This window comes from Pituophis catenifer, unplaced genomic scaffold (assembly GCF_029215685.1).
Source record: "Pituophis catenifer annectens isolate HBS135680 unplaced genomic scaffold, rPitCat1.0.hap2 SCAF_3, whole genome shotgun sequence".
Classification (NCBI taxonomy): domain Eukaryota; kingdom Metazoa; phylum Chordata; class Lepidosauria; order Squamata; family Colubridae; genus Pituophis; species Pituophis catenifer.
In genome coordinates this window covers 72,178,033-72,204,224 of record NW_027256883.1, presented here as the reverse complement: position 1 = coordinate 72,204,224, position 26,192 = coordinate 72,178,033, and the positions used below count along the sequence as shown (strand labels likewise).

The 26,192-nt window shown below is 42.5% G+C and overlaps 1 protein-coding gene across 1 annotated transcript in view; it reads left to right on the top strand.

Annotated features, from left to right (window-relative positions):
• CDYL (chromodomain Y like) overlaps positions 1 to 26,192 on the top strand; it is a 159,462-nt gene that overhangs the window by 57,164 nt on the left and 76,106 nt on the right. The window contains exon 2 of the mRNA XM_070942534.1: positions 14,172 to 14,826. Coding sequence (XP_070798635.1) covers positions 14,172 to 14,826 — 655 coding nt within the window. The remainder of the gene's footprint in view (positions 1 to 14,171; positions 14,827 to 26,192) is intronic.

Genomic DNA, 26,192 nt, shown 5'->3' with positions numbered 1-26,192 from the left:
CCCACCACCTAAAAAATACAGAAATATATAAAAATACATAACTATATAAGCTTTTGTTTTTTAGCCTCCAGGTCATAGTGGCTTTCATGTATAAAGACACAATAAATGATTTTGTCTGCATTGAAGAAAACTAAGTATTCAAAATGAACTAGATTTTTGCATAAAGAATGAGCCTCCCACCCCCAAAGAAAACCAATATTAATTGTATCAATCATATTCACTGTTTACTGGATTGCTTTGAAAATTGAGTTTCTCAGAAGTTGAGGATTATAGTCAGAAGTATCTGCACAATTTAACTACGGAAATAAAAAAAAATAACTTTTCAATACACATGAACATACATTTTGCAATTTGTTTTCGAAAAGTAAATAGCTAAAATATAGGTATAATTGTCTAAAAGTGTGTATTGTATTAAAATAATCATAAAACAAATCATGAATGTTATCTTCAGTTAGCCTCATCTCTTCTCTGCAGATATCATCTAATAAAGGTTTTTAAATTATTATCATGCCAACTGATCCCTGTCAGATCACTTGCTTCTATTATCTATTGTTATGGCATGTGACTTTTATTTCTACAATTACATTTAATAAATTCTTAGCTGCCATTTCAGCTGCAAGAAGAAGACACAATATTTTATTGCTTAATTTTAAATGCCTGAGTAGAACTTATTTTTAGTGTTGTATTAGGTTTATTTCATGTGACAGATCTTGCCATGCTACTGTTTGAACAAGAATATTCAGAATACAGTACTAGCTCTATTATTTTTTAACATGTGGTTGGTAGTATTAAACAATGATTTTCAAGACATCTGATTTTTGTTTATTCTTAAGGAAAAGTCTGCTTCAGATGGCGCTGCCTTGCCCACTAGCAAAATCACAGAATATGCACAGAAAACCTCTTTTCTTCCGAAGTTCAACAGTATTTTGTTTGAACTCTGTCAGGATCGTCATTCCAGAAGTGATCAGAATACCTTTTTTAAAGAATGAATTTCAAACGTGTGTGTGTGTGTGTGTGTGTGTGTGTGTGTGTGTGTGTGTGTTTGTATGTATAACACATTGAGTTCATACACAGTTTGAGGCCCTCCTTGATTCCACTGCTTCTTAAGATGCTGGTGGCTGCCATGGCTTGTGAGGGCTTTTGTACAGATTTGTCCTGGGTCAGGAGGCATTGCTCATGGTCACTCATTCTTTAGTCACTTCCAGTTTGGAATATTTGCAGAGAATTTTACATATGGCTGCTCAATTGGAAACTACAAATGGTCCAGAACACAGCGGCATGTGCAGTACTGAGAGTTCCTAGGTTTTCCCATGTTACCCCTGTTCTGTGAGCTTCACTGTAGTGGTGGGTTTCAATTTTTTTTTACTACCGGTTCTGTGGGTGTGGCATGGCTTGGTGGGCGTGGCAGGGGAAGGATACTGTAAAATCTCCATTCCCAACCCCACTCCAGGGGAAGGATACTGTAAAATCTCCATTCGCTCCCCAATCTAGGGGAAGGTTACTGCAAAATCCCCATTTCCTCCCAATCAGCTGGGACTTGGAAGACAGAGAATAGATGGGGGCGGGGCCAGTCAGAATTTTTACTACCGGTTCTCTGAACTACGCAAAATTTACGCTACCAGTTCTCCAGAACTGGTCAGAACCTGCTGAAACCCACCTCTGCTTCACTGGTTTCCAGTTTCTTCTAGGTGCAATTCAAGGTACTGTTTTTCACCTTTAAAGCCTTACATAGCAAGGGACCAATTTATTTACTGGACCTCCTGAATCTGAGAGTATCTACACATCCTACCAGATTAGGATGTGCAAACTTCAAGCCCCTTTCCTGAATTCTTACCATACAGCAGAGTGTCTTTTCCATGGCTGCCCCTACATTATTGAACACCCTATTCCTGATGATTTTACAACCTCTCCCCCCCACACACACACACTTTTTTTTAAAAAGGCTTTTGGAAGGCTATCAAGACCTGGCTTTTTATCCTGGGGGTGGAACAGAATGAGGTTATCTGGAAGTAGTTGTGGGGCATCCCAAGGGGATGATTGAAATGCTGGGGTTTTTTTTTCTTATTTTATGGTTTTAGATTTTATAATTATTGCATTATAATTTGTTTATCATTTATAAGGAAACCTATTTTATTATTGTGAGCCCCCCAAAGTTGTTGTTAAAATGGATGGCTATACAAATCTTTTACATAAATAAATAAATCTTCAATATGTTTCAAGGTTTTAAAGCAAGTTGAAATAGAATAGTATCATCACACAAAGCACGATTACAAAGCACGATACATGATTCTTCTGGTATTACCAAGAATCAACAGAGAGATAGTTTGGAGTAATCAGTGGTGGGATTAAAATAATTTAACAACCGGTTCTCTGCCCTAATGACCGGCTGGATGAGCATGGCCAAGGGGCATGACAGCACTCAGCCTCCTGCAGCACTCTGCCAGTCAAAATGGGGCGCGGGGGTTAATTACAAAATGGCTTTGCTTTGTGACATCCAGATCCAGTGAGCAAGGGGTGTGAACTGCACAGAAAATACACTTTTGTTTGGTTATGAGAAATATCCTCAAAGTCAGATGTACACTAAATGTAGACTTTTAGCTACACATCTTCCCAGCAAACAGAAAATTTTGAAGCTTCAGGTAAAGAGGATTCATTTTAGGGTGAGTAACCATAGTTTGCATGTTGGAGGTTCCTAAAGGAATGCTGGGAAACTCTGTAGTTTAAAGAACATTTGAGGGAGTGGTGCAGAATAGCCCTTCTAAACGGCAGGAACGGCAGTCAGGCATGGGCTAAACATTAGGACTGAGTCTGATGATTTCTTAAGCCCCGCCTCTTCCTGTAGCTCTCCAGTTTTTTTATTCGGTCTGGTCCTGGACAGACGTGTCTGTTTTCTCTTAGAAAATCTTCTGAGTTTGTTTTTCAGGATTCTCACTGAGCTATTTAACATCGACCTAAGCTATCGTACCAGCGTGAAAGGCATTGCCTGATTCTGCTGAGGGCCACATGGCAGCATCGGACTGCTGGCCGGCAGCTCCGTAGGGCGGCGCACACGAGCTTGCTCCGCTGTGCTAGCAGAGGAACCCTGCTTGCGTTACATCGGCAGCGGGTGTGGATTGCTGCATTTTAGAGCCGTAGCTCAGCAGCGAGTTTGGCACAATGCTTCATTCCGCACTTGAATCAATTGCGCTCAAGCCAGACTGCTAGCAGTTTCAGGCTTCTACAGCGGCTGAAATTTTTGGCCTTGCGCGTGCAGGCGCTTAGAGGTGGTTGGGACTCCCGGGCAACTCCAAAGCGGCACAGTGAGTAGCGGGTTGGGAATCCACCCGCAGAAGCCCTTTGGGGAGTGGAATTTCGGCCTACACAGTAGCGTACAACTCATTTAAAATGGCAGACGCCAGTTTGTCCAAGTCATCCCGCGTGGCAAGCACCAAGGGGAAGAGGCGCCCTGAGAATGACCCTGGAGAGGGCACCTCAGGTACTCATTACCGCAGCAATAAAGCTAGGGTTCTGGAGCCTTCAGTCCCATCCCGTACCAGAGCCTCTAAGACCTCCAAAGACGAGGAGAGGCACCATAAGGCCATGGAACGGGCCTTTCAAAAGGCTCAACAGATTGTGGACAAGGAGGCTAGGCCTCTTTCACGAGCAATACCTTCCTCTCCTTCACCCACTACTGCAGTGTGTACATCTGCTTCTGCCATTCAGGGACCTTCCACACCATCATTGTCCCCTGATGTGTCTGTTCAGGGAGAGGCCTCTCAGTCTGCAGATGCTGCCTCAGTGTTTCCTTCTATTCCCACTGAGCGACCTCCTCCTTCCTCTACTAGTCACTCGCCCGTTCACAGCAGACCTGCGGAAACTTTTACCCCCACGGCATCTGGACTCAGGCAGATTGAGCAACAGACCCCAGAGATCCCACCCGCCATGGCAATTTTGATATCGGAGGCCATCAGGCAGGACATTTCCCAGGGCCTCCAACAGTGGGCATCTTCAGAGGTTTCAGAGTATGTCAGTCGTCACAACCAGTCGCAGAGATCTCACCCAATAGAGGGATCTACAGGGGATCGCAGGATCACTGTTTCTCCAGCTTCTGCCAGTCAGGCTTCTCTTTCAGAAGAGGAGACTCCCTTAGATCAGGATCTTTCCGATGATGAGGGTCTAGAACCCGACCAACCTTCTTTTGTCGGGCTGTTTAAACCTCAGATGTTCTGTTCCTTGTTATTCAAGGCACAAACCACCACTCGCTTGGGGGGCACTTCCTCAAGGGCAGATTCTGCCCCGGCAGCAGTTGATCCCACTACATCTTTGTTCGAAGAACCTACTATTCAAATGGAGATCGTTCCAGCTCCCAAATTATTCTCAGATGTAGTTCAGAGGCAGTGGGCCTTTCCCAGCTCCGGTCCTATCCCTAATGGTCTAGACAAATGTTTCTACAACATGGCTTTGGATTTTTCTCATCTGTTGCAAGTTCCTACAGTAGACGCACTATCTTCTTCCTCTCATCTGATGGGTCCTCTGGAGGAGTTCTTACGCCCGGAGGACAAGAAAACTGAGAGAACTCTAATTAAAGGACACCAGGCCTCCGCTTGGTTGGTTTGGGCTGCTTCTGCCGCTTCATTTTTCAAAAGAGCATCCATTCTCTGGCTAAAGCAGTTACAGGAGAGAATTCCCTCCACAGATCTGAGATCTCATCAGGACATCAGTAAGATCCTGGCAGCGGTGGAATTCTCGGCGGATGCCACTCTCAATGCTGCCAGGTTCGCAGCCAAATCCATCGGTACATCAGTTACTTCACGACGTCTTCTCTGGCTCAGACATTGGCAAGCTGACGCCAGGAATAAATGGCACCTTGCTTCCTCCCCCTACTCAGGAGACAAATTCTTTGGGGCTCCCCTTGATCCGCTTCTAATTGAAACTAAGGATCGACACAAAATTTTACCATCCCTTTCTAGACTATCAGAATCTCGGCAATAGGGCTATTTTCACTCCCAATCCTTTCGAGGCTCAGACAGTGAGTATTACCAGCAATGCTCTCAATGTTCCTTTCAGGCCAGAAGTGGTCAATATCAGGATGGCCAGGTTAGACAGGGTTTGCGATTCCCTTCCAAGAGACCCTTTCGGGGTGGGAGAGGCCGTCCCTTCCAGAGGTCTCAGTAGACAACCCCCCGACTCCTTAATTGGGAGGCATCTGGCATTCTTCACCAGTCAGTGGGACTCAACCATCACGGATACCTGGGTCAGGGACACTATCAGATTTGGCCTCTCTTTTGAATTTCACTCCACTCCCCCGAAGCTGTTTCTGCGCTGCCCTATATCTCAGAACAGGACCAAACAGGTCCAGGTTGAATCAGCTATCCAACACCTTTTGGCTATCAAGACCATACAACCTGTTCCACAGGACCAACACGGGCAAGGGTTTTACTCCCGCTTATTTCTGGTATAGAAGGCTTCGGGGGGCTGGAGGACTATTCATGATCTTAAGTCTTTGAACCGATATATCATCTATCGCCGGTTCAAAATGCAGTCCCTTCAAACAATTTTGCTCTGCATTAGGAAGGGAGATTTTCTTTCGTCAGTAGATCTGACTGAGGCTTATCTCCATGTCCCCATTCTCCCTGCCCATCGCAAATTCCTCCACTTTTACTATAATGGAAAGCATTATCAATACAGGGCCTTGCCCTTTGGGCTCTATTCAGCCCCCAGCGTGTTTACTAAGATTATGGCGGCCCTGATTGGCCACATCCATTCCCTTCCCATTAGAATTCTTTTTTATTTGGATGACATCCTTATCCTGTCTCAGTCAGAAGCCCTGGCCCAATAAGACCTATGCACCTCTATTCAGATATTGCAGGATCATGGCTTTTTAATTAATTGGTCTAAGAGTCATTTAACTCCCTCCACCCGACTCCAGCACCTTGGAGCTGTGATAGATACGGTCAGGTTGGAGATTTTTCTGACGCAGGACCACCAATCCAGCCTCATCGACCTGGCAGGTCGTTTCCTGAGATAGCGTTCGGCCTCCCTACTAGGTTTGTCTTGCCTACTCAGAAAAATGGTCTCTTCTTTTGACATTATACCTTGGTCTCGTCTTCACAGCAGGGAGCTGCAGTGGTTACTACTTCTGTTCCAACGTGCGCGCAGAAGCACTTCTTTGTCAAGGATTCCTATTCCTCCAGTTGTCCTCAAATCCATGGACTGGTGGACTTCCAATGCCGTAGCCAAGAACAGTTCCAGGAACCGCCCCGGCTAGTTCTCACGACAGACACCTGCCTGTTCGGCTGGGGGGCCCATCTCAGTCCTCACATGGCTCAGGGTCGGTGGTCTCAGCTGGATCTGAGCCACAATACCAATGTGTCGGAACTGCGGGCCGTCTACCTTGCCCTTCTGAGTTTCAAAGACCAGGTTCTAGGTCGGGTCGTACTAGTATTGACGGACAACGTCTCTGCCAAGGCTTATGTGAACAGGCTGGGAGGGACCCGCTCGAAGGCCCTCATGCAGGAGGCCCTCCATTTGGGGCTTTGAGCGAAAGCTCATCTGGCCTCCCTTCGAGTGGCACACATATCGGGAGCAGCAAATGTCCGGGCCGACTCAGCCGCACTCCGATAGACCAAGCGGAGTGGAGCCTTCATCTCTCCTATTCAGGGAGTTGACGTCCCGTTTCGGCACTCCCTCGGTGGACCTCTTCGCATCCGGGGACAATCATCAGCTTCCTAGGTTCTTCACCCGATTTCCCACTCCGGGAGCAGAGGCTGTGGACGCCTTACGCAGCCCATGGCCTCCTGGTCTTCTACTTTATGCCTTTCCTCCACTTCCACTAAACCCAGAGTCAGCAGAAAGCTCCTGGAGAAGCAGACAGAGTTGATTCTTCTAGCCCCACACTGGCCTCAGTGCCCATGGTTTGCGGACTTGATGTCTCTTTCGGTGGCACAGTGCTGAAGAATTCCTGACGATCGGATCTCCCTGCTCCAAGGGTCTCTGGTACACCCAGAACCCCAGTGGTACCAATTAACCGCCTGGAGATTGAGCGGCTCCTCCTGACGGGAGCCCACATCTCCCTCGGGGTCATTAATACCATTCAGGTTTCCCGCAGGGCCTCCACCAACCGCATCTATGACACAACGTGGAAGGCCTTCTCCATCTGGTGCAAGAGGCACAAGATTGTAGCTACATCTGTCTCCATAATACATAATCCTACATAATGCAGGACGGCTTCCTGTCAGGTCAGGTCTCGCCCCCAACACTCTTCGACGGCAAGTAGCTGCCATTTCTTCCATTTTGATGTGTGGTTCATCGGACACCATTTCCAAGGATCCACTCATTCGGAATTTTTTGGGGGGGCACTACTAACCTTCGCCCCTCTGTCATCCACCGTTTTCCTACGTGGGACCTTAACAAAGTCTTATCAGTTCTAACCAAGGTTCCCTTTGAGCCATTACGTGAAGTCAGCCTAAAGTTTCTCTCCTTCAAGGTGGCCTTCCTCATCGCCATCACTTCAGCCCACCGTATATCGGAACTGGCCTCCTTGTCTATCCGTCAGGATCTCTGCATCTTCCACACCGATAGAGTCGTATTATGGTTGGATCTTACCTTCATCCCGAAGGTCAACTCCATTTTTCACAGGTCACAGGAGCTTGTGCTCCCCAATTTCTGTCTCTCTCCTCGCTATCGGCTAGAGAAGGTCTGGCATACATTGGACATTCGCAGGGCCCTCAGGATCTATATTTCCCGTATGTCCTCTTTCCAGCGAACAGAAGCACTCTTCATCTCTTTCCAACCTGCTTCCATGGGTTCAAAACTGACTGCTACCGCCTTAGGGCAGTCGATCAGAGCCACCATTTTCATGGCCTATGAGGCTCATGCCTTACCAGTTCCTCACAACATCATGGCTCACTCCACCAGGAGCGCTGCCACCTCCGCTGCCTGGTCCACGCAGGCCTCCTTGGAGGAAGTATGCCGAGCGGCCACCTGGGCCTCCCCGACTCCTTTCATCTGACATTATCGGTTGGACTCCTACGCGTCGGCAGATGCTTCTTTTGGTAGGAGAGTTCTGCAGGAAGTCCATTTGGACAATGATTTGCGGGTCTGGCCTACTCCCTCCCTATAGGACAATGAACTTTGGTATGTCCCATGCCTGACTGGTGTTCCCACTGTTTAGGAGAATGGGGTTGGTCTTACCTGATACGCCCTTTCTCTAGTACTGATGATATCACCTAGTTTGGTAATGAAACATCTGCAAGAAAACCATCAAGCTCAGAGAGCACCAAGGACCCCACAGTTCAACCCTGAGCTACAAATATTCTCTTCTATCGATAAACACTTTTTGGTTAGAGGGACTCAGAGCCTGCCTTATATGAGATGGCTCCTAGTGGATTTCATTCTAAATTTTGATATGATTTCTGTAAATAAGGAATGTAGAATTATAATGGCTGAGTATTTGATCTTTCATACATCAAAAAAAAAAAAAAAAGCTAAGGGATAAACAAAAAACAGATTTGAAAAGAGAAAAGGCTCAGGAAAGAAAAAGAGTGAAAATGTAAGAGAAAGGAAAAGAAGGAAAACCAAAAAAGAATGACTTCCCACTTTCTTTGGTACAGATATAAGTAAAAAATATATTAAATTCTTACTCTAAAATGAATATTTGTCTACCTTATTTCCATATAATCTCATATCTAATCATCAAAGCCCATATTAACTTTTAATTTGTTTCTCACAAAAAGTGCAGTAATGGTTCATATTGCTTTAATCACTGTTTGTTAAGGAAACTACTGATTTATTTAATTGCACCAAACTCTAAATAAAAAAGGAATGTAAAATCCTAAACTCTAGTGTAGACCCATGCTTCTCAACTTTGACAACTTTAAAGTGCATTCGATTCCCAGAATTCCCAAGGCAGCATGAAGTTCGCCCATCTTAAACTTGCCAAGACTGAAAAGCACTGATATACAGATAGAGATTTTTCCATTCCTCTTTTACTGGTTCTTTCTTACTTATAAGCAATCATAATGCAAAATCCTCACTTCCACCCCATCCCAAAGCATAGATAATGCAAAATCCTCACTTTCACCTCATCCAAGAGCAAAGATGATGCAAAATCCTCACTTCCACCCCATTCCAGAACAACCACCATTCACTCACTAGCCTGCTTTCCAGCTCCGTTCTCCTGCATACAGGGCAACAAAAGACCATGTGACTACCAATTAAAAAAAGGTTTTCAGTCAGACCTTCTAACTTCTTGGGGAAAAAAGATCTCGTGAAGTTGGAAGGTCTGACTGAACTGACTGATCAGCCTCCCAGCTGATCGGGGCAGCCAGTCAATTGCCGCCTCCCAGCTGATCAGTGCAGCCCCCAGTCATGCCCCTGCAACTTCCCCACCCAGAATGGCAACCTTGGTGGTCAGTGTGGGGCCAGCCAGTGGTGGGAACCACCAGTTCACCAAACTATGCAAAAAAACTAATAGGTTTGGCCGAACCTGTGTGAACCAGCTGGATCCCACCACTGGGAGTAATCTAGCAGATGTAAAGGTGATGGTGACCAATTTTCAAGGGAAAATACTATTTTAAAGATAGTACTGAATTATCATTTTGAAGCCAACAATGAAGATGCCTTTAAGTTATATTCAGAATGAATTTCATTAAACTATATTGAATCCAAAAATTAATTTTAATCATGCATGACTTGGTTTGTTTGAGCTAATAAAGTTTTAATATGTTTTCTGGGGCAGCTCGCCCTCCCACCCACCCATTGAACCTTCTAAAAACTGAAGAATTGGCTTTCCCTCAAAGCATTGGGATAGGTTGAAGCTACAGTTAGAAGGGATTATTATGGGTTGCATCAAGAGAGTTTGAGTATGGTGCCAGGTTTTTGTTGTTTCTGTTTTTTATTTTTTTCTGCTTAATTATTGCATAGTGTTGTTTTTAAATTGTGAGATGCCAAGAGTTCTGGTTTGAGATGAGGGGAGGGTATATACATATATTTAAATTAAATACAGTAAATAAGTTGGCATATTAGCAATAGTGATTTGTGATTCTCTTAAATCATTCCAGATGCTAAGCAGTGTAATTTGCTATAAAATTAAATATGAAAATACTTTAAAGTCCTATTGGCTCTACTCTCCTGTCCCATAGTCAAATAAACTGAAATAGACAAAACAAAAATCAGAGAATATTATATTTTCTAACAGACTTAGAGGCTATTTAGCGTCAGGATCCAGAACTGGAGAGTGGAAAATAGTTCTTTTAGATTCATTCTGTTATGCGTGCTGGATTTTTAAGGATAGGAACAGGGGTGAAATGCTACTGGTTCACTCCAGTTCGGGCACACCGGTAGTGATAAAAACTACTAGTTCGGGTGAACCAATAGTAAAAAAAAAGCTACCGGTTCAGTGGAACTGGTATTTCCTATGATCAGCTGTGCTGCACAGTTTAACTTCGCTAGAAAGCAGGAAATCCTGCTTTCTAGCAAAGCTAAATCACGCAACACAGCTGTTCCCCCCGCCGCTGTTCTACTTACCTAGTGTAGTCGTCTTTTTCTGTGCAAAGTGCGCATTTGGTGTGCACTCTGCATGCGCGCACAGCGTGTTTTTGGCACGCATCACGCATGCACGTATTGGCACATGCCGTGCATGCACAAATAGTGAACAAGTGGCAATCCAAGGAGGATTTCACCACTGGATAGGAGTATAAAATACAGGTAAGTCCTTGTTTAGCAATCACAATTGAGACCAACAACTTGGTTAAGTGAAGCAGTCCCTACATGAAAGTGCAACTGTGTTAATGATCTTACTTCAGTTTTCCCTTGCTTTACAGACCTGCAAAAGTCTTAAATGCAAAGATAGGTGGCAAAGTTACTTTTTCATCACCGTTTTAACACTGAATGATCTCTGTACAAGACTACCTAAATGAGGTCGGTCTATACTGAATTTCACTAATAGACTAGAACCAGTTCCACAGTATAGAAGAGTTTTTACAAATTATATTTTAGAATTAATTGACAACGAAGTTGCAAATTCACATAACAAAACTAAATATAATGAAATTTATGTTGTACAGGTAATCCTCAGGTTACGAGCGTTCCCTTAGCAAACGTTCGAAGTTATGTGATAAGCACTCCCTAGCGTTTATGAACAAGTCCCGAAATTATGAATGTTGCAGCACCACGACAGTTGTTCACCCTTACGAACGACCACAGAGGCTCTGCAATGTTTGCCCTGTCTGTTCACACACACACCCTGGGTCGGGTCTTCACAGACACTTTGCCTGTGGAGACTCACTTACCTTGCGAAGATCTCCTCTCTGTCGTGGTTTCTTTGCCTACTTTGTTGCTTCAGGCTTTTGGTGCATTCACAGAGAACAGAGACCTAACGTACCGCGAGATCATGTGAGATCAGTAGCGCGAGATCTCGTACTACTGATCTCGCATGATCTCGCACTTTAGGCCTCTGCTCTCTGAGAATTGAGGCCTGGACGTTTGCAAATGGAGAGAAGGCTTCAGGCCTTCCCTCCATTTGCTGTTTCCTTGCCGAAGTCTGTAGGGAGACTGCGGCCCTGTACGCTTTAGCAGCCCTTTGCAAAAAGCCTTTGTCAGCATCAGCAAAGCTTGGGAAAGGTGGACCCAACCCTTCCTCCAAAACTCTGTTCCTGCTGGCAAAGGCTTTTTGCAAAGGGCTGCCGAAGGCTACAGGGACGCAATCCTCAAACGCTTTGCTGATGAGAAAGGAGGCCCGGAGGTGCGCAAATGAAAATAAATAAATTTTTTAAAAATCTATTGCATGCGCTAAATTTCTTATTTTCTCAGGATAAATAGTATGGTATTTGGGGATTAGATTTTATTTGACTAGGAAAATATTGTAGCTTGTTAAATATATTGATTTACAGTTAGTAAATTTTTATATGTTAGATTAAAGTTAAACTAAGGTATTTAGGTATTTATTTAATTATTTATTTATTTATATATTTTTCATATTTCTGAACTGCCCATCTCCTTCAAAAAGAAATTATTTATTTAAACTTAGAGAGGTATTTTATATTTTATGATTGTCTCTACTGAAAAAAGTTGGAAGTCACTTTTTTTTGTGTGTGTGTATTTGTCACTTAACTTTTTCCCTTTTATTCCCTTCCCCTTTTCACTTAGTTTGTAAGTGAAGTATATTAGTTTGTATTTTATTTTATTTTATTTTGAAATTTAATAAAGGTATACACACACACGGTTATATATCTCATGAAAACATTTGGTATACATATATAGAATGAGATATCAGCTACTTAAAATGAAAATTGTTTAACAATAATGTGCATAAAGACAGGTTTTCAGCAATTTCCATTTCTGACTAGATCAGTTGGTCGGTCGGTCTGTCTGTCTGTCTCTTTAATTTGTTTCTCATCAAATTACCAAATTGATTAAAACATTTCACCAGTATATGAATAACTGCTATTGTTGGATTTTAGGTTTTAAATTTATCATTCCTTTACAAGAATAAACTAATCAAAGCAAATTTTGTAAATTATTTGCATATATGATACATTTATGCTTATCTCAGCAGATTCATTTCCATGGATTTGTAGGATAACTTTATATTTTGATAGATGTGATTTATATAATACACTGAAAAACTTACACTACGTAGGAATGCTAAATTTGTAGAAAGGAATCACTTTTGCTATACTATACGCATTTCATGAGCCAATATTTCTGACTGGGATAACACTGAATATGATTTTTGCAAGATGTAGATCCTCAAATGATGAAAAAAATAGATGGGAGTTATGTAGCAACAATATGCTCTTGTATGAAATACTCATGTATTCAATTCCTGCTACTTAGTAAAATGGTATAATCTGTTAAATCTGGAGAATATATATTTTAAGGCAAAGAATTATGTACTATCAACAACCTCTCCATTATGGCATTCTGTTTTATGGGAGCAGGCAAACAGGTTATTTATGGCAGTGTCATGTATTCAGTGTAGAAATATTTGTTATAAAGACACACCAAGAACAAATATTTTAAATAACTAAATTTGGAACAAATAAATATATTTTAAGCATATTAAAAATAATGTGATCATTACAATCATTGAAACACTTCGTTTGAAAATTTAAAACTAAATTTCCATCCGATTTTAAGGCATCCCAGATTTTAGTGTTTCTTTATTGTCATCTTCTCTTTGTAGCCACTTTATAGATTAGTTTCATTTTTGAGTGGTCTGTTGCAAAAATATTAACAGAGTCCTACTTTAGAAAAATAGAAAGCCAAGTATTGTGTACACATTATGCATGGTAAGCATAAGGAGAGGGAGATAATACACTGAGAATTCAAATAGGACATCAAGAGGAAATGTGATGTATTATTTTTGTTATCTCCAATATGATGAATATGTGAATAACACTAATAGATCAAATTATTTCTATCTATAGTTGCTTATGATTTCCCAAGAACTGATTTCCACTAATACACTACTATGGTTTACATTACTGTCACCTTAAGAATTTTTATTTTATTTTATGTTCTATGTCTTTAATGATTTGGCAGTAATATTGAAAGATGACATTAATAATGAATTTAAAAGCATTTTGCATTCTTAATTTGCCCATTAAAGAGCCATTTCCCCATCTCTAACATTTTAAAGATAATAAATTCATGAGTTGCCCAAGATAGGTTGCCCAACATCCAAAGATAGATGTTCACCAATGATTATAATCTTGTTTTCCCTTTGTAGAAGTTTAGGATTATGTCACTGAGAGTAAGGCATCCTAGTTATGATGGCAATAAATATATTAATACTTGTTATATAACTGAAGTGCAGACTTCTTCCCATCAAGGAATGTCAAATATGTATTATTTATATATTAAATAAATTTATATGGCCATCCAACTCATACATTATGACTCCAGGCAGCGTACAACATTAAAAATATGTATGACATTAGTACCATTTTTCTTTTTAGTCATCATCATGTAATTTATTGTATACTTTCATGCATTTGTCAACATTTAAGGTTGCTTGAGCTTACTAATAAAGAGCATACAATTATTTACACTGATTGCCAAAATTAATTTGTATTATTGAAACAAAATATAATTGTTTCTAGATTCTGTATTTCAAATTGCTTCATTGTACACTCATGTTTAAACATTCACAAATACATCTTCATCGCCATCTCTAATTCTTTCAACAGGTAGAGAGAATTGTTGATAAAAGAAAAAACAAGAAAGGAAAAACGGAATACTTAGTGCGATGGAAAGGCTATGAGAGTGAAGATGACACATGGGAACCTGAACAGCACCTTGTGAATTGTGAAGAATATATACATGAATTTAATAGACATCACAATGAAAAACAAAAAGAAAGCACATTAACAAGGACAAACAGGACATCTCCAAATAATGCAAGAAAACAAATTTCTCGATCTACTAATAGTTCTTTTTCAAAAACGTCTAAATCCTTAGTTATTGGAAAAGACCATGAATCAAAAAATCAACTGTTTGCTGCTCAGAAGTTTCGGAAAAACAACACTCCTCTCTCTGGTAGAAAAAACATGGACCTTTCAAAATCAGGTATCAAAATTCTTGTGCCCAAAAGTCCTATCAAGAGTCGGACAGCAGTAGATGGCTTTCAGAATGAAAGTCCTGATAAGCTGGATCGCATTGAGCAGGATCATGAAGATTCTGTAGCCCCAGAGGTGGCAGCAGAAAAACCAGTTGGAGCTTTATTAGGTCCTGGAGAAGAACGTGCTAGAATGGGGAGCAGGCCAAGAATACATTCATTAGTGCCACAATTGCCAGTGCCAGTAACAGCTACCATTGCATCTGCATTAACAATAAATGGAAAAGGTAAGAAGTATGGATGGATAGGTTTTCCAACAAATTTTATAGATATTCACATGAGTAACTTTTTAATGTTTTGGATATTGTCTTGTCTAATTTATTCCAGGAACAAACATGCAATATGTATTTTCCATGGCGATGCTATGCAATTCATCTGTGGGATTCCATCATTCTTCAGTTATAGGGACTGAGGGAGTACTGTGCCTTTAAATTTTTCTTCTGGCCACTCCTTCCTGGTTCTGTGTCACCTCAGTTATTTCTCTCAGTCTTCAACTGGTTCTCAATTTTTATTTATTTATTAAGAAAATTTATATGGTCACCCAGATCACTCTTGTTGACTCCGGGCGGATTACAAGGATAAAACTGCAGTAGAAAAACCAATAACACACTACTTCCACTTGATGGGTTCCTTATCACTGGGGCCCCCATTAGCAGAATCACATTTTCAGGGCCTTGGAAAAGATAGAGTGGAAGCCAATCTTACAATAAAACTCACAACAAAATTGTGTTAGTTTACACTTTTCTGAGAAGCATATTGTGATTGATTTTTTTTTAAGACAGGTTTTATCAGGGTCTTGAATTTACCAACCATTAATTGCTATTTGTTTCATAGATTTTAGAACTAAATGGTGAAGTTCATTAAGATGTTGATAGGGAACCAGTATATTCTGCCGTTTTCATTTTTAGACAAGTGAATTTATTTACTTTGTGAATTGTTGGTATATTGCTGTTTCTCTTTATGACATATTCTGTATATTCAGTTACAGTATTCTAGGTAGAAAATAATCTTTGAGGGAATATGAGAAGTTTTATAGGAAAAGAAGGAAGTAAAATTATCTGACATTGGATGTGGTCATCTGCACAAAATATGTTTTCAATTTGTTATAATTCATTATTAGGTCTTCCCTCCATTTTCTTACCTATATTTTATAATTCTATTGAACATACTGATTTCTTTCTTTTTCCTGTCTTTTTATAAAGCATTTGAAATATTACAATATAGATCAGGGGGGTGTCAAACTGGCGGCCTGCAGGCAGGATGTGTCTCATGTAGGCCATGCCCATCCCAGCTCCACGAAGAGGAAAACATGATACATCTACATCACTTGATGGCAATGTGATGCCGCAAGTTTAACGTCTGTGGTATAGATGTTAAAAACCGGAATTGTATATAAAGTCCCTAATTTATATGGGAGGTTTCTATGTGTTACAAAGCTTTTGATAACTGTACTACTTTGCTCCTCCATTATTCTGCTTAGCCCTAGCTTTCTCATGAAGGCCTGAATGGAATTTAAGGTTACCCTCATATGTTTATTTATAAAGGAATAAGCCCCAATGAGGAGACTAAAACTCACTTCTAAATGAAGTGGTTAGTACCTTGTGTTGAATTAGTTGTTCTCTAGATTACTAGTTTTATTTTATTTTTTAAATTCAGCATGAATGATTTTGCTTTCTGATCTGACTGGGTTTTTTTCCCAATGTAAACTATGTTTTTATAATGAACATGAAAACCCTGAAAAAGTAGATTGGGAAAGGCATCCTATTGGAATTGTATGATGAATATTTAGATAAAATAAAACTCAGATAAAGCAATACATTTTATAGTTGAGCTGTGATATTTCAGTAATTTAATTTCTTTATCTTATAAAGAAAGAGAACACCATTTGAGGGGTCCTTGGTGCTCTCTGAGTGTGCTTGTTTTCTTGTAGATGTTTCATTACCCTTAACTAGGTAACGCCATCAATGCTAATACAGGGTGCTGTTTGCTGTCATTTTATATTCTGGTGACTTGTCTGTCTGTGTGGGTGGGGGGCGGTCTTAGAGATTCTTTGGTTGGGCTGTTTACTGATGGCTCTTTGACTGCTTCTTGATTGAGGTATTGTTTATTTTTTGGTGTGAAGTTAATCTTGGAGTTAATCTATGCTGATCTAAGTGATCTAATTAATGGTGGAGAGGTGCTGTAGTCTTTTACTCTTTGGGGCTGATTGATTGTCTCTTTTGCATAGTCTATAGACGTTTTTAATGCCTATAAGTCTACTGATGGCTGATTTGTCAGAGTGCCAGACTTCTGGAAATACCCTGGCATTTTTGGACTTGGCCTGGTCTAGGATTGTCACATTTTCTCAATTGAAACTATGGTTAAATCTGTCTATATGTTGTGAAATTAAAGAATTTTCATCATGTCTTCTGACTGCTACTTGGTGTTCATGGATGCATTCTGCCACTCTTCTGCCTGTTTGTCCTACATAGCTGTTGTTGCAGTTCTTGCAGTTCTTACGTTGTATGCTGTAGATGACTCTACATCTTTCTTCTGGGGTTCTTTCTTCTGGGGTTGCTGGTTCATTTGGTTTGCTTAACATGTTTTGGAGGACTTTAGTTGGCTTGTGTGCTTTGCTGATTCCATGTGGTTGTAGAAGTCTTGGTGGTTTCTGAGATATTCTTGATGTATGGCAGTGTAATTCTTTTTAGGGTTTGTGTTTGTTGTGCTGTATTGGGTTGAGTAGTCAGGAACATTTTGATAAAGTATCCATTTTGTTAGAATGTGTTGTATAGATGTTCCATTTCTTTTTCTGCTACTCTGGGTTGCTGCAGTGTGTTTGGGATCATTTAAATAAAGTCCTTACACAGCTTCTCTTGTGGGAGGTTGAGTTGCTGCTTTTGGTAGTGGAGCACTTGGTTAGTATGGGTGGTTTTTCTGTAGACTTGCATTTCTAGTTTGCCATTGTGGTCTCTGCTGACTGGCAGAAAGGCAATGCTGTAAAAATATTAGATAAGACAGTGGCATTGATCAAGAGATAACATCCAGAAAGCCCCAAAGCTGCCACACCAAGCACTGAAATGACTGCAGTTGCTTTATGTGTCCAATGGCTGGATCCAGAGGGACAGTTTGCTCATGAAATGTTTTCTGGGCATACATGTGTTCTCAAAGCAGGCACTCAAAGCTTTCAAGTTCAGGAGAGTTCTTTAATTGCAAGGGAAACATCTTGTCTCATAATCACTAGTCTGGTCAGGCTTATTACATCTCTGCAGGTCAATTAAGTTCTAGAACCAAGTTACAAAAGAGCCTATTTCTAGTTACAACCACTAATTAGTTACTAAATCCAAATAAAAATTGTCTCTGACCTAAAAGTCAGCAGTATTCTATATACATTTTTTTTAAAGTTATGGCAGGCCAGATAAAGAAACTTTATGCTCTCCAGTTATTTTAGATTACAACTCCAGTGTACATTAAAATTAGTCATAATGTCTGGGACTAATGAGAATAAGTCCAATATACAGAGAGGCCAAGATTCTTCAAATACTAAATGCTGTTCTTCTAGGCATATGTCTATATTTGTTAATTGTCTATTGCTTTCTGATTTAGTAACTGATATGCACTTTTTAACTTTTGCATTGAAATATTGAATTTTTAAATCACTTCTCTAGTAATACACATAGCAGATGGAGATTTAAAGCTCAGATGGGTTCAGTTCAGTTTAACTTCCAAATATAAAGAATTTTCTCCTCCACAAATGAGAGAGCTAGGATTGTGGTTGTTGAGTGAAGCGGTCATGTAGTATCTCACTTAATAACTGCTTTGCTCATGACTGAGATACCCGGCCCAATTGTGATCATAAGTGGAGGACTAGCTGCATTAATTGTAATACTTCCAAGTTGAAGAACTTGAAATTGAATTGTGTTATTTTAAACCTTGTCTATATAAACTCACTTTGTGAACTTTGTTGATCTAATTGTAACACACGTTTTACATATTCAGATGCAATAATATTTTTTAAAAATTTTAATAAATGTTCTGATAAAAAATTGCTAGCATGTAAATTAAAAGGGATTATTAAAAATTGACAACATCTGCCATCTAATATTTCATTAGATCTGGAATATTTTAGCATTTTTTACTGCTTTTAAATTATTTGTTGAATGATGCTTTTGAAATCTTTTATAATATCACTAGATATATGTAATTATTATCCCAACTTCTGTTTTGAAAGCCAACTAGATCATTCTAGTCCGGGTGTCGGCAACGTGCGGCTCCCGAGCCGCATGTGGCTCTTTCATCCCCCTGCTGTGGCTCCCTGCCAGCTGGCTGGCTCCGCCCGTCACCCTCCCCTCCCAGTCACTCGCATGGCCTGAGAAGGTAAGGGTGACGACAGGGATAGAGACTCGCTCCATATTCCAGAGTGGAAGGGAAGCGCCCCTGTACTTGCCTCTCATCTCACAGGCGCTTCTTCTGGCGCTTCTTGGTGCTGCGCATGCCTCGGTCACTTGGGGAGACGCATGACTCTCTCTCTCCGCCACAAGACAGTGTGATCTGTCCCCGTCCCCACACACACACAACACAGCCAGCCGAGGGTTAAGGAAACACTTTGGAACACACCCAGTTCTTATCTCCCTCTTGGCAGCGATAGACACACCGTCTGCCAAGGGACTTTATTTTCACAAACAGACAGATAAGATACGAACGTTCAAGAAAGTCCAAACAGAAATAATATTCCTCCCAGCAGTTCCGGACGAGGCTTTAGTGACTGTCCAAGGTTTACTTTGTTCGTCACAAGGATCCTTTGACCACTACCCTCTATTATATAGTCTCTGGGGTGTGGTCCAGTGACTCAGTTCTAATCCCTAGCACGCCTCCTAAGCTGCTGCAAACGTTTATCACACCTTCGGAGGCGTGCGTCCAGGAATGATGTTTCATTATCACTTTGATTCGAATCAGCTGTCTCCTCTCCCTTGACCGGCACTTGAGACAATGCCAGAGGGGAGGGGCCTGGAGAGGGAGGCCTGGCTGACTCCTCTTCCTCATGCTCGGAGCTTTCTTCCTCCGATGGGACAGGCTCAGAGGGCCGGGCCACAACACAGTGGCCCGGCCTGGCTGCAGCTGATGATCCTCATGGTAATGGGCTCCAGGAGGAGCAGAGGATGCCGTCTCCCCCACTGTGAAACGCGCTAAATTTAAGTGTGTGTGCAAGGCGCTGCAAGAGCAGCTAGCAGGCCATGGAGGTGGCGAGAGCAGCGGCGGCGAGAGCAGTGGCGGTGAGAGCAGCAGCATCAGCCTCAGCTGGCCCAGGCCAGTGCTCTATACTTGCAACTTGCTTTCACCACTTTCATGGCCTGCTCGCTGCTCTTGCAGCACCACACTCAGCATGAAGAAGCGCCCGTGAGATGAGAGGCAAGTACAGGGGCGCTTCCCTCCCGCTCTGGAATATGGAGCGAGTCTCCATCCCCATCGTTGCCCTTCTCAGGCCATGTGAAGAGTGACTGGGAAGGTGAGGGGTGGGGCCAGCCAGCTGACAGGGAGCCACAGCAGGGGGATGAAAGAGCTTCATTTATCTGGAAACCTGAAATGATGCTTGATTTAAATCATATGGTAAAAGCACCGAAGAAGAAAGAACATCAGCAAAAAAAAAACAACAGTTCCAACCCTCACCTGTTTTTGGAACTGGTTCAAGAGGGAACACACATACATGAGAGGGAGGGAAGGAGGGGGGCAGATAGAGAGGGAGGGAAAGAGAGAGATGAGAGAAAGAAAGAGAAATGAGAAAATGATGGAGGGAGAGAATGAGAGAGGAAAAAGAAACAAATGGGAGAGAGAAGGAGTAGAGAGGGAGGTAGAGGGACACAGAAATGAGAGAGCTGGAGGGAGAGAACAAGCGGGAAAAGAGGGAAACGAGTGAGTGAATGGGAGAGAAAGAAAGAGGGAGGGAGGGAGAGGAAAAAGAGAAAAATGAGAGAGGAGGGAGAGAGAGAGAGACCCATTTCTTCACAGAAAACACCCAGAACCACAAAACCCAGGTAGGCATGGCTGGGGGTGGGGAGGTCATGTGACTGGGTGGGAGTGTCATTGAGTTGGCCACGGCCACCCAGGTTTTGTGACTCCCAGTGTTTTCTGTGGGAAACGGATCCAAATGGTTTTTTGTTTTTAAGATTGCAGACCCCTGTTCTAGTCCAACAGTTTCAATAGCATATAAAACCTTAAGGTTGTTGCTTATTGTGATGATTCTCTAATCCTTCTTCTGTCATATTTCCTTTGTATACTGGGGATTCTTATAGGCAAAAATCATAAACAGCTTTGTATAAGTGCCTCTCACCTCACAGTTGCTGTTATCCAAAGAAAATTGGTGGCTGAACAATGAAGAAGTCAGCCCATCATAATGTTTAGTAAGGTAAATGGTAGAGAAACAAAAATCTTTTCTGCTGACAGATGTTCTGCCAGTGTAATGCCTCAGCTCCTTTTTTCCTCTACTCATACGCACAATACTTTCTTTAATGTTATATGGTATTCATAGTAAAGGATGTCTTATCCGCCAATTTAAAAATATCATCTGCACAGTCCTTTTGGCAGGCATATCTTTATTCCCAGTCATGATTACAAATGAAGGAAAAATATAGCTGTACCTCATGTCCATAATTATATTTGGAGATTAATCAATGATTAGAGTCAGCTTCAGAAAAGGGATTAAAATAAAGCAAATTACTATAAATTTGAATTTTGTCAGGATATTAAGAATGATGAATTTCTGATGCATTAAGGCTGGCTAAAAAATTTATTACACAATAGTGAAACACTTGCTCCATATTAATTTATTTTTACTAATATTTTAATAATTAGCATACAATTTCATTGTTTTAAGCTGCCATTCTTACCATTCTCAAGTCTACTCGTAGATGCTGGGAATTGAATTGAGGGCCTGCCTAAATACTATGCATGTGCTGTATACTGTCTCATTGACTATAGCTCAACTATTTTAGCTCAGATTGGTGTTTTTTTAAAAAATGAGTCTCCTCATGTCGAATTCTCAGAGGATGAGGATCTTCCCCCCGAGAAGCCCACTTTCACTAATTTGTTCCGGCCTTCTGTCTTCAAATCTTTACTACATAAAGCCAAGATTGCTACAAAATTTGGTATTGCAGAAGGATCTACTGACAAAACCTCTGATTCTCAGCACCCGCACGATACTCTTTTCCAAGTGTCTCACCAAGACCAGGACGTGATTCCGTGTCCTCCCTTATTTTCCAATGTCATTAAATCTGCTTTTGGCCAACCCGGTTCCCTGACAGCTCCGAGTGGCCTGGACAAACGCCTTTATTCTGCTGAGTCGCAACTGGAGGAGCTTCTTGCTGTGCCTTCTGTTGACACTCTGGTCGCTGCTTTATCTGCTTCTTCGATGCTGACTTCTGACGTTGTGGATGGTCTCAAGGCAGAGGACCGCAAGATTCCGTAAGGCGCACCAAGCGGTGGCTTGGGCTATAAAGGCGGCCACGGCTACGTCATTTTTCAATAGGGCCTCGCTGATCTGGCTCTGCCAGCTGCAAGAGAGGTTACCCCCCACTGATACCAGGCTGCACCAAGACATTAATAAACTTGTGGCAGCAACGGAATACTCCACGGATGCCTCTTTGACGGCGACAAAATTTGCTTCTCGAGCGATGGCAGCAACAGTAACCAACAGACGCCTCTTCTGGCTTCGCAATTGGCGTGCGGATAACAAAGCCAAATGGAAATTAACATCAGCGCCTTTTACTGCCCCGTCACTCTTCGGCCCTTGTCTGGAGCCAATTTTGATAGAAGATAAAGACAAACGCAAAGTGTTGCCGTCCTCTTTTCGCCGGTCTGAACGGAGATATGCGCCTTATGCCCCGCGTCAGTCCTTTCGATCTTCGGGTTCGGGGGGCCCATACTACCAGTGCCCTTATTCCCAGGGGTCTGACCGGGCATCAGAGAGACAGCCATTTCGAGATAGAGTCAGGGGCCAAGCCCAAGCGAAGCGTCCTTTCAGAGGTTCCTCTTACCGACCTCCCCGCAGAGGGAAATGACTCGTCGCTCCCGGGTCCCATTGGAGGCCCCAGTGGGGCCTCTCGACAACCGATGCTTAGATCCGTGTGACCATTCAACAGGGTCTGCGTCTGGAATTCCACACACTACCACCCACCAATTTTCGCCGCTGCCCCATCCCTCAGTGCAAGGCCCAGAGGGAGCTCATGGAAGCAGAGATCTCACACCTACTCTCCATCAACGCCGTGGAGCCAGTCCCCAAGGGCCAGGAGAGAACTGGATTCTACGCTACCTTATTTCTGGTGCCCAAGTCATCGGGGGCATCTTGAACCTGAAACGTCTCAACCAGTACATACTGTATCGCAGGTTCAAGATGCACTCCCTCAGTTCAATTCTGGCGTCCATCAGGCAAGGGGACTACCTTCAATCTGTAGACCTGCGAGAATAAGGTGACCAGATTTTAACATTGGTAAAGAGGGACATTGTGGGCGTGGCTTATTTTGTGGGCGTGGCTTGGAGGCCATATGACTGGGTGAGCGTGGCTAGCTGGTCATGTGACCGGGTGGCCATGGCTATGTGTATAGGGACTACTCAGAGGGCTGGAAAGTCATTTCTGACAGGTCCTCACACTTTTGACTGGTCCTCACACTTATGACCATCCTCACATTTATGCCCGTGCAGCATTCTTAACAACCATGTCACTCATTTCACAACTGCTTCTCTTCACCATGATGACAAGATAGGGCAAAAATGTAAAATGTGAGGACAGTCGTAAGTTCGAGGACTGGTCAAAAGTGTGAGGACCAGTCAAAAATAACTTTTTCAGCCCTCTGAGTAGTCCATATGCATAAAAGGATACAGCAATAGAGAGGGATGAAGGAAGGGAAGGGAAATTAGAGTAGGAGTGACGGTAAGAGAGGGAGGAAGAGAGGAGAAGGAGAAAGGAAGAGGAAATAGGGAGGAAAAGAAGAGGGTGGGGAGAAGAGAAAGTAAGAAGGAAAGAAAAGAGAGGTGGTAGGTTTGAGGAGAAAGATTGCTATACAATAAAAAAGATGAAAGGGAAGAAAGCCAACCCCAAACAAATATAAAGATATTAAGATAAAGAATGAATTGTTAAACTTTAAAGAATAAAAGAGAACAAATATGAATAAATAGCAATAATTAGAAACACACATACAAACATACAATGTATTTTCTTTGAACAGAATATTTGGCTGGTTCACAAATTTAAACAGTGTTTAGTCATTTCAATTAAATTTACAATTTCTATATTTCCTTTTTGCCATATTTATTCCTCATCTATTTTTGTAAAAAAACAATATTACCCTTCATCCTCATCTCTACTCTTAATCAAATTCAATTTTTCCCTTCTATTCTATATTATACCCCTTCCCATTGTCATCTATTTTTATATCCATCCTCACATTGGTTAATTATGTAATTATGTAATACAGTTGTTTAATACAAATTCAACATTTTAATATAAATCAATTAGTTATATAACTATCTTTTTTGTATATTAATCAATATGAACATGAATATTCCAATTATTTCCATGCAATCCAATTTCTTACAAATCAATTAATTATACTTACCAATAATAATAAACCAAATAATTTCCCCCATATATTCCTCCAAACCACAACTTAACCATTTCTGCTTTCAACACAGTATACAATTAATAGTATCTCAATTATTACAATTCCCTAGTTAAAAAGAGCTTTTTTTTCTTTTGTGTTTTAAAATCTCTTTTGCCTTAAATAATTTCCCATTGTTTGCACCTACCTTTTTTGGTGAGGAAAAGGAAAATAAATCTGCTGCCTAATTTTCCAACGTTGCAAGCAAACAGCAAAGCCAACAGCCTGTTTTACTTTCAGTTTCGTTTTGAGCTTGGTTTGCACAAAGAGAAAAAAAAAACTGCTGAGCAATTTAGCAAGAGCAGAGCCCTGCGCAAATCAGCTGAGAGGGGGTAGCCGAGCTAATCAACGTAGGGCGGCCCTTTGAAGCCCCACGGCAAGAGTTTAAACAGGTTTTTTCCCTCTAGCCATCAGCTGGGACTCAGGAGGCAGCCGGGACTCAGGAAGCAGAATGAAAAATCGGGACTTTTTTAAAACGCCGCGGGACGCGGGACAAATTGCTCAGAAGCGGGACTGTCCCGCCAAAAGCGGGACGTCTGGTCACCTTATGCGAGAAGCATACCTGCATGTGCCTATCCACCCGTTGCATCGTCGCTATCTCCGTTTCGAATACAACAACATGCATTTTCAGTATCGGGCGATGCCTTTCGGACTGTCCTCGGCCCCAAGGACCTTCACAAAACTGGTGACAGTGGTAGCGGTTTCCGTCAGGTCTCGTTCAGTACGTCTCAGCTGTTACTTAGACGATCTGCTAGTGATGTCAACGTCACCATCGCAAGCACGCAGGGACATGGAGGTGGTCCTCCAAGCATTCCAGAACCACGGGTTCTCCATCAACTGGCAGAAGAGCCATTTGACACCTACGACACGGCTCCAACACCTGGGTGCAGTGATCGACTCCCAGCTGGGGTCAGGTGTTTCTGTCTCCAGATCGCATTCACGACATCAGATCTATGGTGCAGGAAATTCAATCTCAGAGGAAGGTCTCCCTGCTCCAGTTAACTCAATTGTTGGGGAAGTTAATATCCTGCATCCACGTCGTTCCGTGGGCACGCAGACATTCCCGTCCTCTTCAGTGGCTGTTGCTTCCCTTCCAGAGAGCGCACCGCAGCACATCGACTCATCAAATTATTTTACCTCCTCAGATTCGACTGTCGCTCACATGGTGGAGGTCTCCTGCGCTACAAAGGGGATGCGTTTTTCTCGAGACGGACTGAGTGGTCCTGATTACCGATGCCAGCCTCTCGGGCTGGGGAGCACATCTGCAGAATTCAGTGATTCAAGGTCAGTGGTCTCCGACGGAACGGGCGAACAGCATCAATTGGCTGGAGTTGAGGGCTGTTCATCTCGCCTTACGCCATTTTGTTCAGGCCTTGGAGGGGCGACACGTGTTAGTCCGGATGGACAATGTCACCACCAAGGCATACATAAATCGGGAGGGAGACACACGCTCCAAGGCCTTGATGATGGAGTCGGAAAGTTTGTTGGCTTGGGCGGAACGGCACACTGCATCTCTGGTGGTGGACCACATCTCGGGGCAGGACAACATCATGGCGGACTGGCTCAGCAGGGAGCACATAGACCCTGCGGAGTGGTCTCTCAAACCTGCCCTCTTCGAGCAGATTGCGAGCCGTTTTGGTCGTCCTCAAGTGGACCTCTTCACTACGCCCCTGAACGCCCAGCTACCGAGGTTCTACACGCGTTACCTGACCAAGGGAGCGGAAGGTTACGACGCCCTGCGCGGTCAGTGGCCTTCCGGACTTCTCTACGCCTTCCCTCCTCTACCGTTGATTCCAAGACTGATTCGGAAGATGTTGTTGGAGGGAGCCGAGTTGCTTCTGATTGCGTCTCAGTGGCCTCGTCGGCCCTGGTATGCAGACCTAGTGGGCCTGTCTGCAGCTCCACCATGGACGCTACCACTGGAACAGGATATGCTCAGCCAGGGGGTCATCTTCCACCCCGAT